Source organism: Neophocaena asiaeorientalis, unplaced genomic scaffold (assembly GCF_003031525.2).
Source record: "Neophocaena asiaeorientalis asiaeorientalis breed wild unplaced genomic scaffold, Neophocaena_asiaeorientalis_V1.1 scaffold65, whole genome shotgun sequence".
In the NCBI taxonomy this organism is placed as follows: Eukaryota; Metazoa; Chordata; class Mammalia; order Artiodactyla; family Phocoenidae; genus Neophocaena; species Neophocaena asiaeorientalis.
This window is the reverse complement of record NW_020173215.1, coordinates 15796261-15807584: the sequence shown is the minus strand read 5'-3', so window position 1 is coordinate 15807584 and position 11324 is coordinate 15796261. Positions and strand designations below refer to the sequence as shown.

At 37.9% G+C, this 11324-nt stretch overlaps 1 protein-coding gene across 2 annotated transcripts in view; it reads right to left on the bottom strand.

Moving 5' to 3' along the window:
• Window positions 1-1632: 1632 nt before the first annotated feature.
• Window positions 1633-11324, bottom strand: part of RAB33B (RAB33B, member RAS oncogene family) — an 18437-nt gene continuing 8745 nt past the window's right edge. Inside the window, exons 2-3 of one of the 2 annotated variants that reach the window (XM_024745114.1) lie at window positions 6092-6163; window positions 1634-4433 (exon numbers count right to left, since the gene is read on the bottom strand). In XM_024745114.1, coding sequence (XP_024600882.1) covers window positions 3993-4433; window positions 6092-6163 — 513 coding nt within the window. In that variant the 3' untranslated portion in view covers window positions 1634-3992. Of the gene's footprint in view, window positions 4434-6091; window positions 6164-11324 lie in introns of both variants that reach the window. The other variant, XM_024745115.1, reaches the window with a different exon arrangement.

The following is an 11324-nucleotide window of genomic DNA, read 5'->3' as shown; positions in this document are numbered from 1 at the left end:
AATTCCGTAATTGATCTTTTCTTGGCTATTGATCTTGGGCCGGGCACCTGACTCTAGCCAGGCCACCCTAGACATTTTGACTTGGGACTGACACTCGGTCGATTTCTCTTTGGAGGCCTGCAGCGTGCAAAAGCTCAGAAGCGGTTACTGGCCATGTTTTCTGCCAAGTGAACCAGAAGAGTGGAGAAATCCAACTATAAGAGAGAGAGAGAATGAAGGGGGGCAGCAAGCTGAGCCCAGAGGTAGGAGACCGAGTCCTCAATCCCAGCTCTTCTTTGGGTCTAGTTGCATCCTTGTCCTGGAGTCTAATGTCAGACAAGTCAGACTCCTGACAATAAATCCCCCCTTGTAGACGGATGTGACCTGAGTTCCTGACACCTGCACCTAAGTCAGTCCTAATTCCACTGCATATGGCGACTTGGCGGTTCAGTCACAACCTGCCTTGCTGGCTTCATCACCCAGTGTTCTGACCACCCCTTCATCTCACCGCACACTCCCTCCTCTGCATCGAAGCCACACGATCACGCCAGTCTCTGTGCTCATCGTCCTTTGTGTTTGCCTCCTTAGTTACATTTACCACAGTACACTGTAGAATTCCTATTTGTTTATATATTACGTTGTAAGTTCTTCAAGGACAGTCTTATTCATCTACGTAGCTCACTGCCTAACACAAGTCTGATAAACCAGGTTATTCCAACAAATGAAGTGAATCAGTATTTGCCACACAGGCTCTAGCAAGTCTGCCCCCCAAAAGATTTGACCAACCTATTGTCTGATTATTTAAAAAGCAGTCTTTCATGAATAATGTAATTTTGTGTTTGAACAGAAGAGTAACATATATGAAATAAACTGACCAGGGAAAGCAGCACGAACTTCAGAGTCCCTAACCCTAATCCAATGCAGGGAACACGGGTTCAAGCCCTGGTCCGGTAAGATCCCACATGCCACGGAGCAACTAAGCCCGTGTGCCACAACTACTGAGCCTGCGCTCTAGAGCCGCAAGCCACAACTACTGAGCCTGTGTGCTGCAACTACTGAAGCCTACGAGCCTAGAGCCCTTGCTCCGCAACGAGAGAAGTCACCCCAGTGAGAAGCCTGGTATCGCAACGAAGAGTAGCCCCCACTCACCGCAACTAGAGAAAGCCCGCGCACGGCAACGAAGACCCAATGCAGCCAAAAACAAGTCTCTAAAAACAAAACATTCTCCAAAAGAGCCTAACTAAATCAGAAATCTGAATGCAGAAATTGTAATCTTACACCTGTCACCTACTCCCTTCTCCTCTTTCTCACTTTCTATAGTTATTCATCCTGCTGAATTCTTCTACCTTTAAATATACAGATGCCAACCACTCTGGTGATATGTGCCATTTGCACTGAAGTGTTTGTTCTTAAACAAGCTGGATTACTCAGCCTCACAAATAAAAAAGCTACCCTATCAGCTAATTTTAATACTTAGGGTTTTTTCCTGAAAAGTTCTTTAACCTTGAGTGTATTTCCAAATGGGTTAGTTTTTGTCTGTTTGATTCTAATGTATTACATACTACCTGGAAGCCAGAGGAAAACCAGAGATTTGTTTGTTTGTTTTATTTTATGCTCAACCTAGTAACCAAACGAAAATAAACCACAATTTCTTTATGCCAAAGCTGGTTTATTGAACTTCATGAGGGCGAAGTTACAGTGATGCTATTCCATAACAAAATTATTTAACTCTAGTTTAGATTTCACGAGGAAATGTACTAGCAATACACTGTCAATAAAGCATTGTCATGAATAGCTAACTTCACTGGAATCTGGATTCGTTTCCTTTGGTGTTCTCAAATTATGACTTTTCCAAAACATATCTGAGGTTTTCAACTAAAGGTCACAGTTAAAATAAATTCATACAGGAGTTACAAAGTGTGTGATTTGTGCTTTAAAAATTAATAATTAGTTGTTTGATAGCCACCATTTTGTAAGTGATTTCTCAATAGCCTGTGTTTTATAAATATTCTGGAAAATATCTAAAAGCTTTACCCCATTCAACTGATAAGTATGTTCTTTTTAAAAGTAAAAACATATGTAGAAAAAATTAAAACAATAAATCACTACAAATGGGATACAAATATTTTAAAATAAATATTAAAGTGAAAAAATAAGTCCTTTTACAGAACTTTAAAGGATACTTACTACTAACTTCTTACAAAAAGAAATAAAGTTAAATTACCTTTTTAGAAACATGAGTAATAACAGCACTGAAAAAAAAAAAGTGCTTGGAAAGTCTGTAAACTTTCTTCCCCCACTTTAGAAAATGTTTTGATAAGCAATAAACAGATTCCCTTCTTTAAAAAACTGTTACTCCCATGACAATTATAACAGCTGTCATTGTTTTACTATAAAAATAGTTGCAAATCAACACTAATTTAGACAAAGTCAAACCATTTTTAATTCTACCATGATAAGAAAAATGGATTAATCTTCTTAAAAGCAAACAAAGCCAATTTGTTTTTCCTTAAGCTCTAATGTTTAAAACAGAATAATTATTTCCTGTAATTATTACTTTCCATTAGTTCATTTAATAGAATTATCTTGTTTTCATAAATAAATTATCCAGTCAGGACCACCATCATGATTACACAAAAAATCCTAAACTAGATTACATCACATATTTAATTGGTTTCCCACATTCTGAAAATATTTTAAGTATAATCACCTTTTGGCTTAATTTCCTCTAAAATTATATTAAGTTCAGCAATCTTTCAGAATTAGTCAATGTGCACACTTCAGATAAAGTTCATGGCTTACATTCCATTCACGTAATAGCTTCACATGCAAGCTTACTATTTCCTATGTGCAAAGTCTTAAATTCAAAATAAAAGTAATTAGGGTAAAAAAACGTTCTGAAATATTCTTTCTACCACCAAGGGGTACACTAGATATTTTTCAATATCTAATTTATTTTTTATACTGAGGAGTAGTTTGTTGTGACCATAAAAATTTAAAGATTTAAACAACAGAAGTCCTGTAATGTACTATGACAGAAATAAAATGTAGACTCGTAGCAATTACAGGTATGCCCTCAGAGTTACAATCCAAATGGAGGATGATTTGTTTATTCAGCCTTTAGGCATTAAATTGATTGGGGGCCGGGGGAGAGCAAGAGATACTATGACACACAGCTTGACCAAAAGCCAGGAATAGGTCTTTTGTGGTAGCCAGGAACCATGTTTAGCTATTTTTCCCCAAACTGCATCTCCTCAAATCTTTCAATTAGTTTTTCAATGTTTAAAGGTATCAAAATAAAGTATAAAGCACCTTACTATCTGATTTACTTTTGCATATTGTGTAGAATTTAGTAAGAAAACAATTCAAATTACTCTTCTAAAAATAACAATGATTTTTTTTTTTGTAGACCTGATTGATAGTGATTTGAAATATTAAGCATCTAGAACTGTTGGAAAGGTCATTCTTTATGGACTGAGAACCAGAAAACATTCTAGGCTCTCTCCTTCCACTGGAACTAAAGTCTTGGCTCTAAAATGTACCAATAATAATGCATTTAAGTACATTAATAATACAAAGAAAGAACTCTAGGGAGAGGCAAATACCAGTTTTTATCCTATTGAGAACACTTCCCGTCCAAAGCACATACGAGTAAGTATACTAAACCCTTAATGTATTTTTTCAATTGCAGGAACACAGGATTAAACAATCACTGACTCTTAAAATCCCATCATACTCTCATTTGAAGCCTTCTCATGGGGCTCTCAATGGAAAGATGTTCTCACTCATCCTCACTCTGCTTCACTTCAACCTCTGAAAACTAACTTTTTCCTTGTGTTGTCGCAGTGACAAACTTGAAGTAGAGACAAAATACAAAAATAAGCACGACGATGATGAACAGGAAAGTGCCAGGATGCTCCATGACATTTGAGATTAAATTCTATGACTTATCACGGTCATACTTCAAAAGTATTTCTTTAGTCAAAATTAGATTGTACAATAAAGACTGTGATTTAGCACCAGCACGTCACTGCAGGCTTTGGTTCAGGCTTCAGGGTAATTCCGTTATCAGGGGGTTGACTAAGCATTAACGGCTTATGGCTCTTCAGCTTATGAGCCAAGGTCATAAATATAGCTTCCACATGGTCATTATCATTGGGGTTTTTAGCAGAGGTTTCAAACAAAGGCATACTGTACGTGTCGGCAAATTTTTGTGCCAAGTCTGTGGGTACCTGAATGGCACTCCTCAAGTCACATTTATTTCCAACAAGAATCCGTGGTATGTCGCTGGCTAGCAAATGCTGTTTGCATTCTTCTATCCAAGATGGCAGGCTATGAAAACTCGCCATGTTGGTCATATCATACACGAAGACAACAGCATGTACATTTCTGTAGTAGTGCTGGACCATGCTCTTTCTGAATCGTTCTTGTCCTGCTGTGTCCCATAACTGGATCTGGAAGTGGGGGAAAAAAAGAGGAAAACTGAAAGTTTCATTCCAATTATACATACAGAAAAGTTTCACCACCTTTGCATGGTCTTTCCTACTTCTTCACTTATCCTACTTTGCTCCCTTCCACGATGCCTTTTCAGTGTTATTTAAGGGATCCAAATGTCATGATACTAGTCTAGTTACCTCATCATTAACGCAAGTGTCAGAACAAAGACTTCAATCTAGCACTTTAATTTCAGTAAATCAAGTTTGTTTAGAAAAATTATACCTCAAAAATTGATTTTAGGGCTTCCCTGGTGGCGCAGTGGTTGAGAGTCCGCCTGCTGATGCAGGGGACGTGGGTTTGTGCCCCGGTCTGGGAAGATCCCACATGCCGCGGAGGGGCTGGGCCCGTGAGCCATGGCCGCTGAGCCTGCGCGTCCGGAGCCTGTGCTCCGCAACGGGAGAGGCCACAACAGTGAGAGGCCCGCGTACCGCAAAAAAAGAAAAAAAAATTGATTTTAAAACGTTAAGAGAAACAGATACCAGGTTTTAACAAACATGTGAAGTGTCTAATTCCTGCAAATTTGTTTACAATATGCCCTTCCCTACATTTCACTCATCTAATTTAAAATAGTAGACTTAGGATAGATGTGAAAAGTCATGAGATCTAGCCCCCAAATCTATCTATCTATCTATCTATCTATATATATATATATATATATACACATCCTATAAAATCCAGGCCCCTTTGAAAATTTTAAATGAATAGGAAATCACTTATCCTAAACATCTCTACCAATAAAAATATTCCAATACCTCCTAATGGAAATATGGGGCAGTTGGGGAAAATGATATCTGAAACTAAATACAGGACTTCCCTGGTGGCGCAGTGGTTAAGAATCCACCTACCAATGCGGGGGACACGGGTTCCAGCCCTGGTCCGGGAAGATCCCACATGCCGTGGAGCAACTAAGCCCGTGTGCCACAACTACTGAGCCTGAACTCTAGAGCCTGGGAGCCACAACTACTGAAGCCCACGTGCCTAGAGCCCGTGCTCTGCAATGAGAGAAGCCACCGCAATGAGAAGCCCACGCACCGCAACGAAGAGTAGCCAGCGCTCGCCGCAACTAGAGAAAGCCCGCGCGCAGTAATGAAGACCCAACGCAGCCAAAAATAAATAAATAAGTAAATTTATTAATAGATAAATAAATAAAGCTAAATACAAGTCATGTGTTATGATTCTCTTAAAACGCTGAATTTATCCTGCCTTTGTTTGGTTCCTAAAAAAAGTTAAATGATGAGGGTACTGGTCACAATGGAAAAGACTAGAGGCAGATTTGCTTAGATAGCCTAAACTGGTGATTTCTCTAGAGCGATACCGAAGGAGAGGGAAATTGAGGGGAGACTGTAGATGACACCCAGAGTAAGTAGGATGTAAGACAGGAAGCACTGAGAACACGGCGGTATATGGTAAGTGCTCAATTAAGATGCAATGAATGAATAAATATATTTTAAAATGTGATTAGAGATGGAAATATTGATCACCACTCTCTTTCATGCTACCTTAGTTTTTAGCAGTTCTGATTTTTTTCATCTTTTTTTGGTGGTAGCTCTTTTTAGTCCAAATTTCTCCATCTTTGAAATATTCTCCCTTTCTTCCAAATTAACATAAATCTAACCTTGTTCCAGGTGGAAGTATAAAATACTATACAGGCATGTCCTGGAGATATTGCAGGTTTGTCTCCAGACCACTGCAATAAAGCAAACATCACAATAAATCGAGTCACACGAATTTTCTGGTTTCCCACTGCATATAAAAGTTATGTTTACACTATATGGTAGTGAATTAAGTGTGCGATGGTATTTACCTAAAAAAACAGAGTACATACCTTAATTTAAAAATGATTGGGAGACGCAAGAGGGAAGAGTATATGTATAACTGATTCATTTTGTTATAAAGCAGAAACTAACACACCATTGTAAAGCAATTATACCTCAATAAAGATGTTAAAAAAAAATGATTTATTGCTAAAGAATGCTCACCATCATCTGACAAGTCAGGGTTGCCACAAAACTTCAATTTGTAAAAAATGCACCATCTGCAAGTGTAGTAAAACAAGATACGCCCGTAGAAACTGGATTTCTCAGGAACTAGGGGGACAAGTGACACAGTTCTGGCTAATAATTTGTAAATAGTTTTTTCAGTGGGGGTTTCTAGAAAAATAAACTGATTTGTGATTTTTTTAAAAAAAAGAGCATTTGGCACGTGCCTTTTGCACTTCTCTCACCACACCCGTTCTGCCTGGAATGGAATATCGTGCTGGGAGGCTCAGCAGCCGTTTTGTAAGCATGAAGAAGAAAGCCACACACAAGAATGACAGAGCAGAAGTCTAGCATAGATAGAATACTGCTGACAGCGTACCATCATACAGACTGCTGCCCCTGGTCTCCTTATTACATGACAAAAATAAAACCTTACATGGTTAAATCACCATAGTTGAATTTCTCTTACATGTAGCTCATTGCTATCCTAAAATGATTTGCTATGTACACCGTTTAAAACCTTTACCGCTTACAGTTGCATTTACTCAGGCAAGTACAGCTTCTGCCTTGATGCACTCCTAGAGACCACTTCACAAAGTACTTTGTTAAAAAATACCCACTTCGTGATGTAAGCAACACCGTTGACAGATGGGCCATAAAGACTCAGTATCATATAAATCAGAGGTAGAAGCAAACAGCTGTCAGCGAATTAAGAACTAGTAACATCTCAGACTATTTAAATCAACAAAAATTTATTAAATACCTACTGTGTATCCACCCGTAGGTTACTTACACCACTAGGCCTTTGCCTCCTCAACAGTAAAAGTAAAATTTAGTTTCAGACCCTATAAAATAGCACTCATAGACTAGCTACACTAACTATGCAAAGAACTAATAAAGTACATTATAATTTTTTAAAAATACCACTTTCCTTTTTAAGAAAAATACTTTTTCTTTAATCCCAATGAACATGTTAAGAAGAAAAACAGTCAGCATACAACTAAAACTGTTTCAAGCTCTAGATGCCGGAATTTATTATAAGCTACACTGTGTACCGCCAGCGTACGATTAGAAAGAGAGGCCAGTGGAACAGAACTTAGAGTCCAGAAATACATCCATATTACCTATGGCCAATGGATTTTCTACAGGAGTGCCAGGACAATTCAGTGAGGGAAAGCACAGACATTTCAATGAATGGTGCTGGGACAACATGCAAAAAATGAAGTTGGACCCCCTACCTCACACCATATACAAACATTTATTCAAAATGGATGAAAGATCTAAATTTAAGTTAAAACCATAAAAATCTTAGAAGAAAACATAGGGGTAAATATTTGTGACCTTAGATTAGGCAATGGTTTCTTAGCTATGACACCTAAAGCAGAACCAACAAAAGAAAAAAATAGATAAACTGGACTTCATCAAAATTAAAAATGTGCTTCAAAGGGCATTATCCTGAAAGTGAAAAGACAGCTCAAAGAATGGGAGAAAATATCTGTAAATAATACATGTGTTAGGGGTCTAGTATTCAAAATATTTAAGACCTCTTACAACTCAATAATAAAAAGACACATAACCCAATTTAAAAAATCGGCAAAGGATGTGAAGAGATGTTTCTCCAAAGAAAATATACAAATGTTCAATAAGTACGTGAAGAGCTGCTCAACGACATTAGCCGTCACACGAATGCAAACCGATAACAAGTGTTTGCAGAAATGTGGAAAAGTGGAACTCTCATACGTTGCTGGTGGGGATGTAAGTGCAGCCACTTTAGAAAAGTTTGGCAGTTCCTCAGAAAGTTAAACAGAATTTTATTTAGCCATAAAAAGGAATGAAGGGACTTCCCTGGCGGTCCAGTGGTTGAGACTTCGCCTTCCAATGCAAGGGGTGCGGGTTGGATCCCTGGTTGGGGAGCTAAGATCCCACATGCCTCGTGGCCAAAAAACCAAAAAACATAAAACAGAAGCAATATTGTAACAAATTCAATAAAGACCTTAAAAAAAAAAAGGAATGAAGTACTGACACATGCTACGACATGGATGAGCCTCCGAAATATGCTAAGGAGAAGAAACCAGACACAAAAGGTCACATTTCTACGCTTCCACTTATATGAAACACCAAAATAGACAAACCCATAAAGACAGAATACAGACTGGTAGTTGCCAGAGGCTGGGGAATGGGGAGAAACTTTAATGGGTGAGGGATCTTACTTGGAGTGATGGCAATATTTTGAAACTAGATAAAGGTGGTGGTTGTACAACATTATGAATGCACTGAATGGCTCACTTTAAAATAGTTACTTTGATGTTATTTGAGTTTCACTTCAACAAATTAGGGGAAAAAAAGAGAGAGAGAGAGAGACAGTTGCCATAGGACCCAGCAATTCCACTCCTAGGTGTATATCCAAGAGAACCGAAAAGATATGTTCACACAAAAACTTGTACACAAATGTTCACAGCAGCATTATTCATAATAGCTAAAAGGTGGAACCAACCCAAATGTCCACCAACTTATGAATGGATCAATAAAATGTATGTCCATATAATGCAACATTATTCAGCCATAGTAAGGAATAAAGTACTGACACATGCTACAACATGGATGAATCTTGAAAACATTATGCTGAGCGAAAGAAGCCAAGACACAAAAGGCCACACGCTGTAAGATTCCATGTATATGAAATGTCCACTATACAGCAAGTCCCTCGAGACAGTAAGTAGATTAGTGGTTGCCAGGGTCTGAGGGAGCGGGAGGAATGGGGAGTGACTGATCATGGGTATAGGGTTTCTTTCTGGGGTGATGAAACGTTCTGGAGTTAGACAGTGATGATGTTACACAGGCTTGTGAATATACTAAAAACCACTGAATTGTATATTTTCAAATCTTAAATATCTCAGTTTTTTAGAATGAGAAAACAAAACCCACTTCAAACCGTCTCTTTAACATTCAGAAAGAGATTTGGGGAATAATTTGGATGACCTACATAAAAGCTGTCCAGAGAAATTGGAACAGATCTTTTCCCTTTTAGTAACATTCTTGCAGCTCAGGTATTCAAAAATCATTTCATCGATGGATACAAATGAACCTATATACAAAACAGAAAGAGAGTCACAGATGACAGATGTATTATAGAAAACAAACTTTGGTTACTAAGGAGGAAAGCGGGGGGCGGGGGGGAGGGATAAATTGGGAGATTTGGACTGAAACAGACACACTACTATATATAAAAAGATAACTAATAAGAACCTACTGTATAGCACAGGGAACTCTACTCAATGCTCTGGAATGACCTATATGGGAATAGAATCTAAAAAAGAGTGGATACACGTATAATAGATTCACTTTGCTGTACAGCAGAAACTAACACAACATTGTAAATCAACCATACGCCAATAAAAATTAATTTTAAAAAATCATTTCATCGATGAAGAATGATTTATAATGTTTCAAGCAGAGTATATTTTTAAGTTAAAAGAATAATAAAAGACACACAAAAAGGAAATATACCAAAACATTAACAATGGCTGTCTTGAAGACAATTTCCCGCTTTATTTCTACTTTTCTCTGTTTTCCACAACAAACATACATTTGTTCTATTTGTTTTAACAAACTAAAGTTTAAAAAAAAATTATGCTGAATGTAGACCTGCCTCAAAGAACCATAGAAGTCCTCAAAAAACGCAAGTGGTGACAATTAGGGTGTTTATCCCTAAGAAAACCACTTGCTTGTTTTAGGCTAGGATTGACTCAACGTAACCCTCTTCCCATCAGTCCTGCTCAAGACACTCTAACCATATCAAGACTCCCAGGAAACAAGAAGTCGTAAATAATAACTCTGCACACTTTATTGAAGAACCGTAAAAGTAAATACTATGTTAAGTGAGGCACTTACAAAGAAGTACAGCTGTCTCTCAGTATCCATGGGGGATTGGTTCCAGCACCCCCCAAATACCAAAATCCACGGATGCTCAAGTCCTTTATATAAAATGGCGTAGTGCTGGCATTTAACCTACACACATCCGTATACTCTAAGTCATCTCTAAATTACTTATAATACCTAATGCAAAGTAAACGCTATGTAAATACTTGCCAGCAGTGGGCAAATTCAAGGTTTGCTTTCTGGAACTTTCCGGAATTTTTTTTCCTCAAATATTTCCCCATGGATATATTTGCCCCTGGAGGGCTGAGTGTATCTAAAAGGAAGCTTCAAAATTTCACTCACCGAATTGCTAGAACCAGTGAAGGCATGGGACACAGACTGTTATGCTGTCTGCTGCCTTTCAGGTCTGCACAGGACACTGAGGTGAGGGCAAGCGGGCTGCGGAAGGCGCAGTGAGAGACCCGGCAAAGAAAGGACAGGACAACTAACAAAAACTGTCAGCCACAGAAGGCTAGAGAAAGCTTTGACTGAAAGAGAGAGACACATATAGATACCCAGTGGGAAACAAACCTCACGATAACCTAGAAAAATCTTGAGCTTCAGCTATGAGTGGAGTGGTTCACAAGGCTTAAAAAAAAAGAGAAAACGACACTCTGGAACCTAAGGAAGTGACATGCTTTTGTCCTGGGAAATATTAAGTTAGGAAGTATTTTCAAAGCAATTTTTCCCAGTTTAATACTTAATATCTTAAGAAAGAAAATGGCTCATAGGTGGTTCTACAAGAGATTACTCCCATTTTAAACATTATAAAGATAACATAAAATATATGTTAATAATATTTATGAATCTCTACTTTAAATTCCAATATCAAGCTCCAATAAAAATGACAACCTAATTGCTAAATACTAAGGGCAGAGTCTTTTTTTTTAATGTCTATTCAATGCTTTGCCCAGTTTCAATTATTTCTTTTTTTTTTTTTTTTTTTTTTTT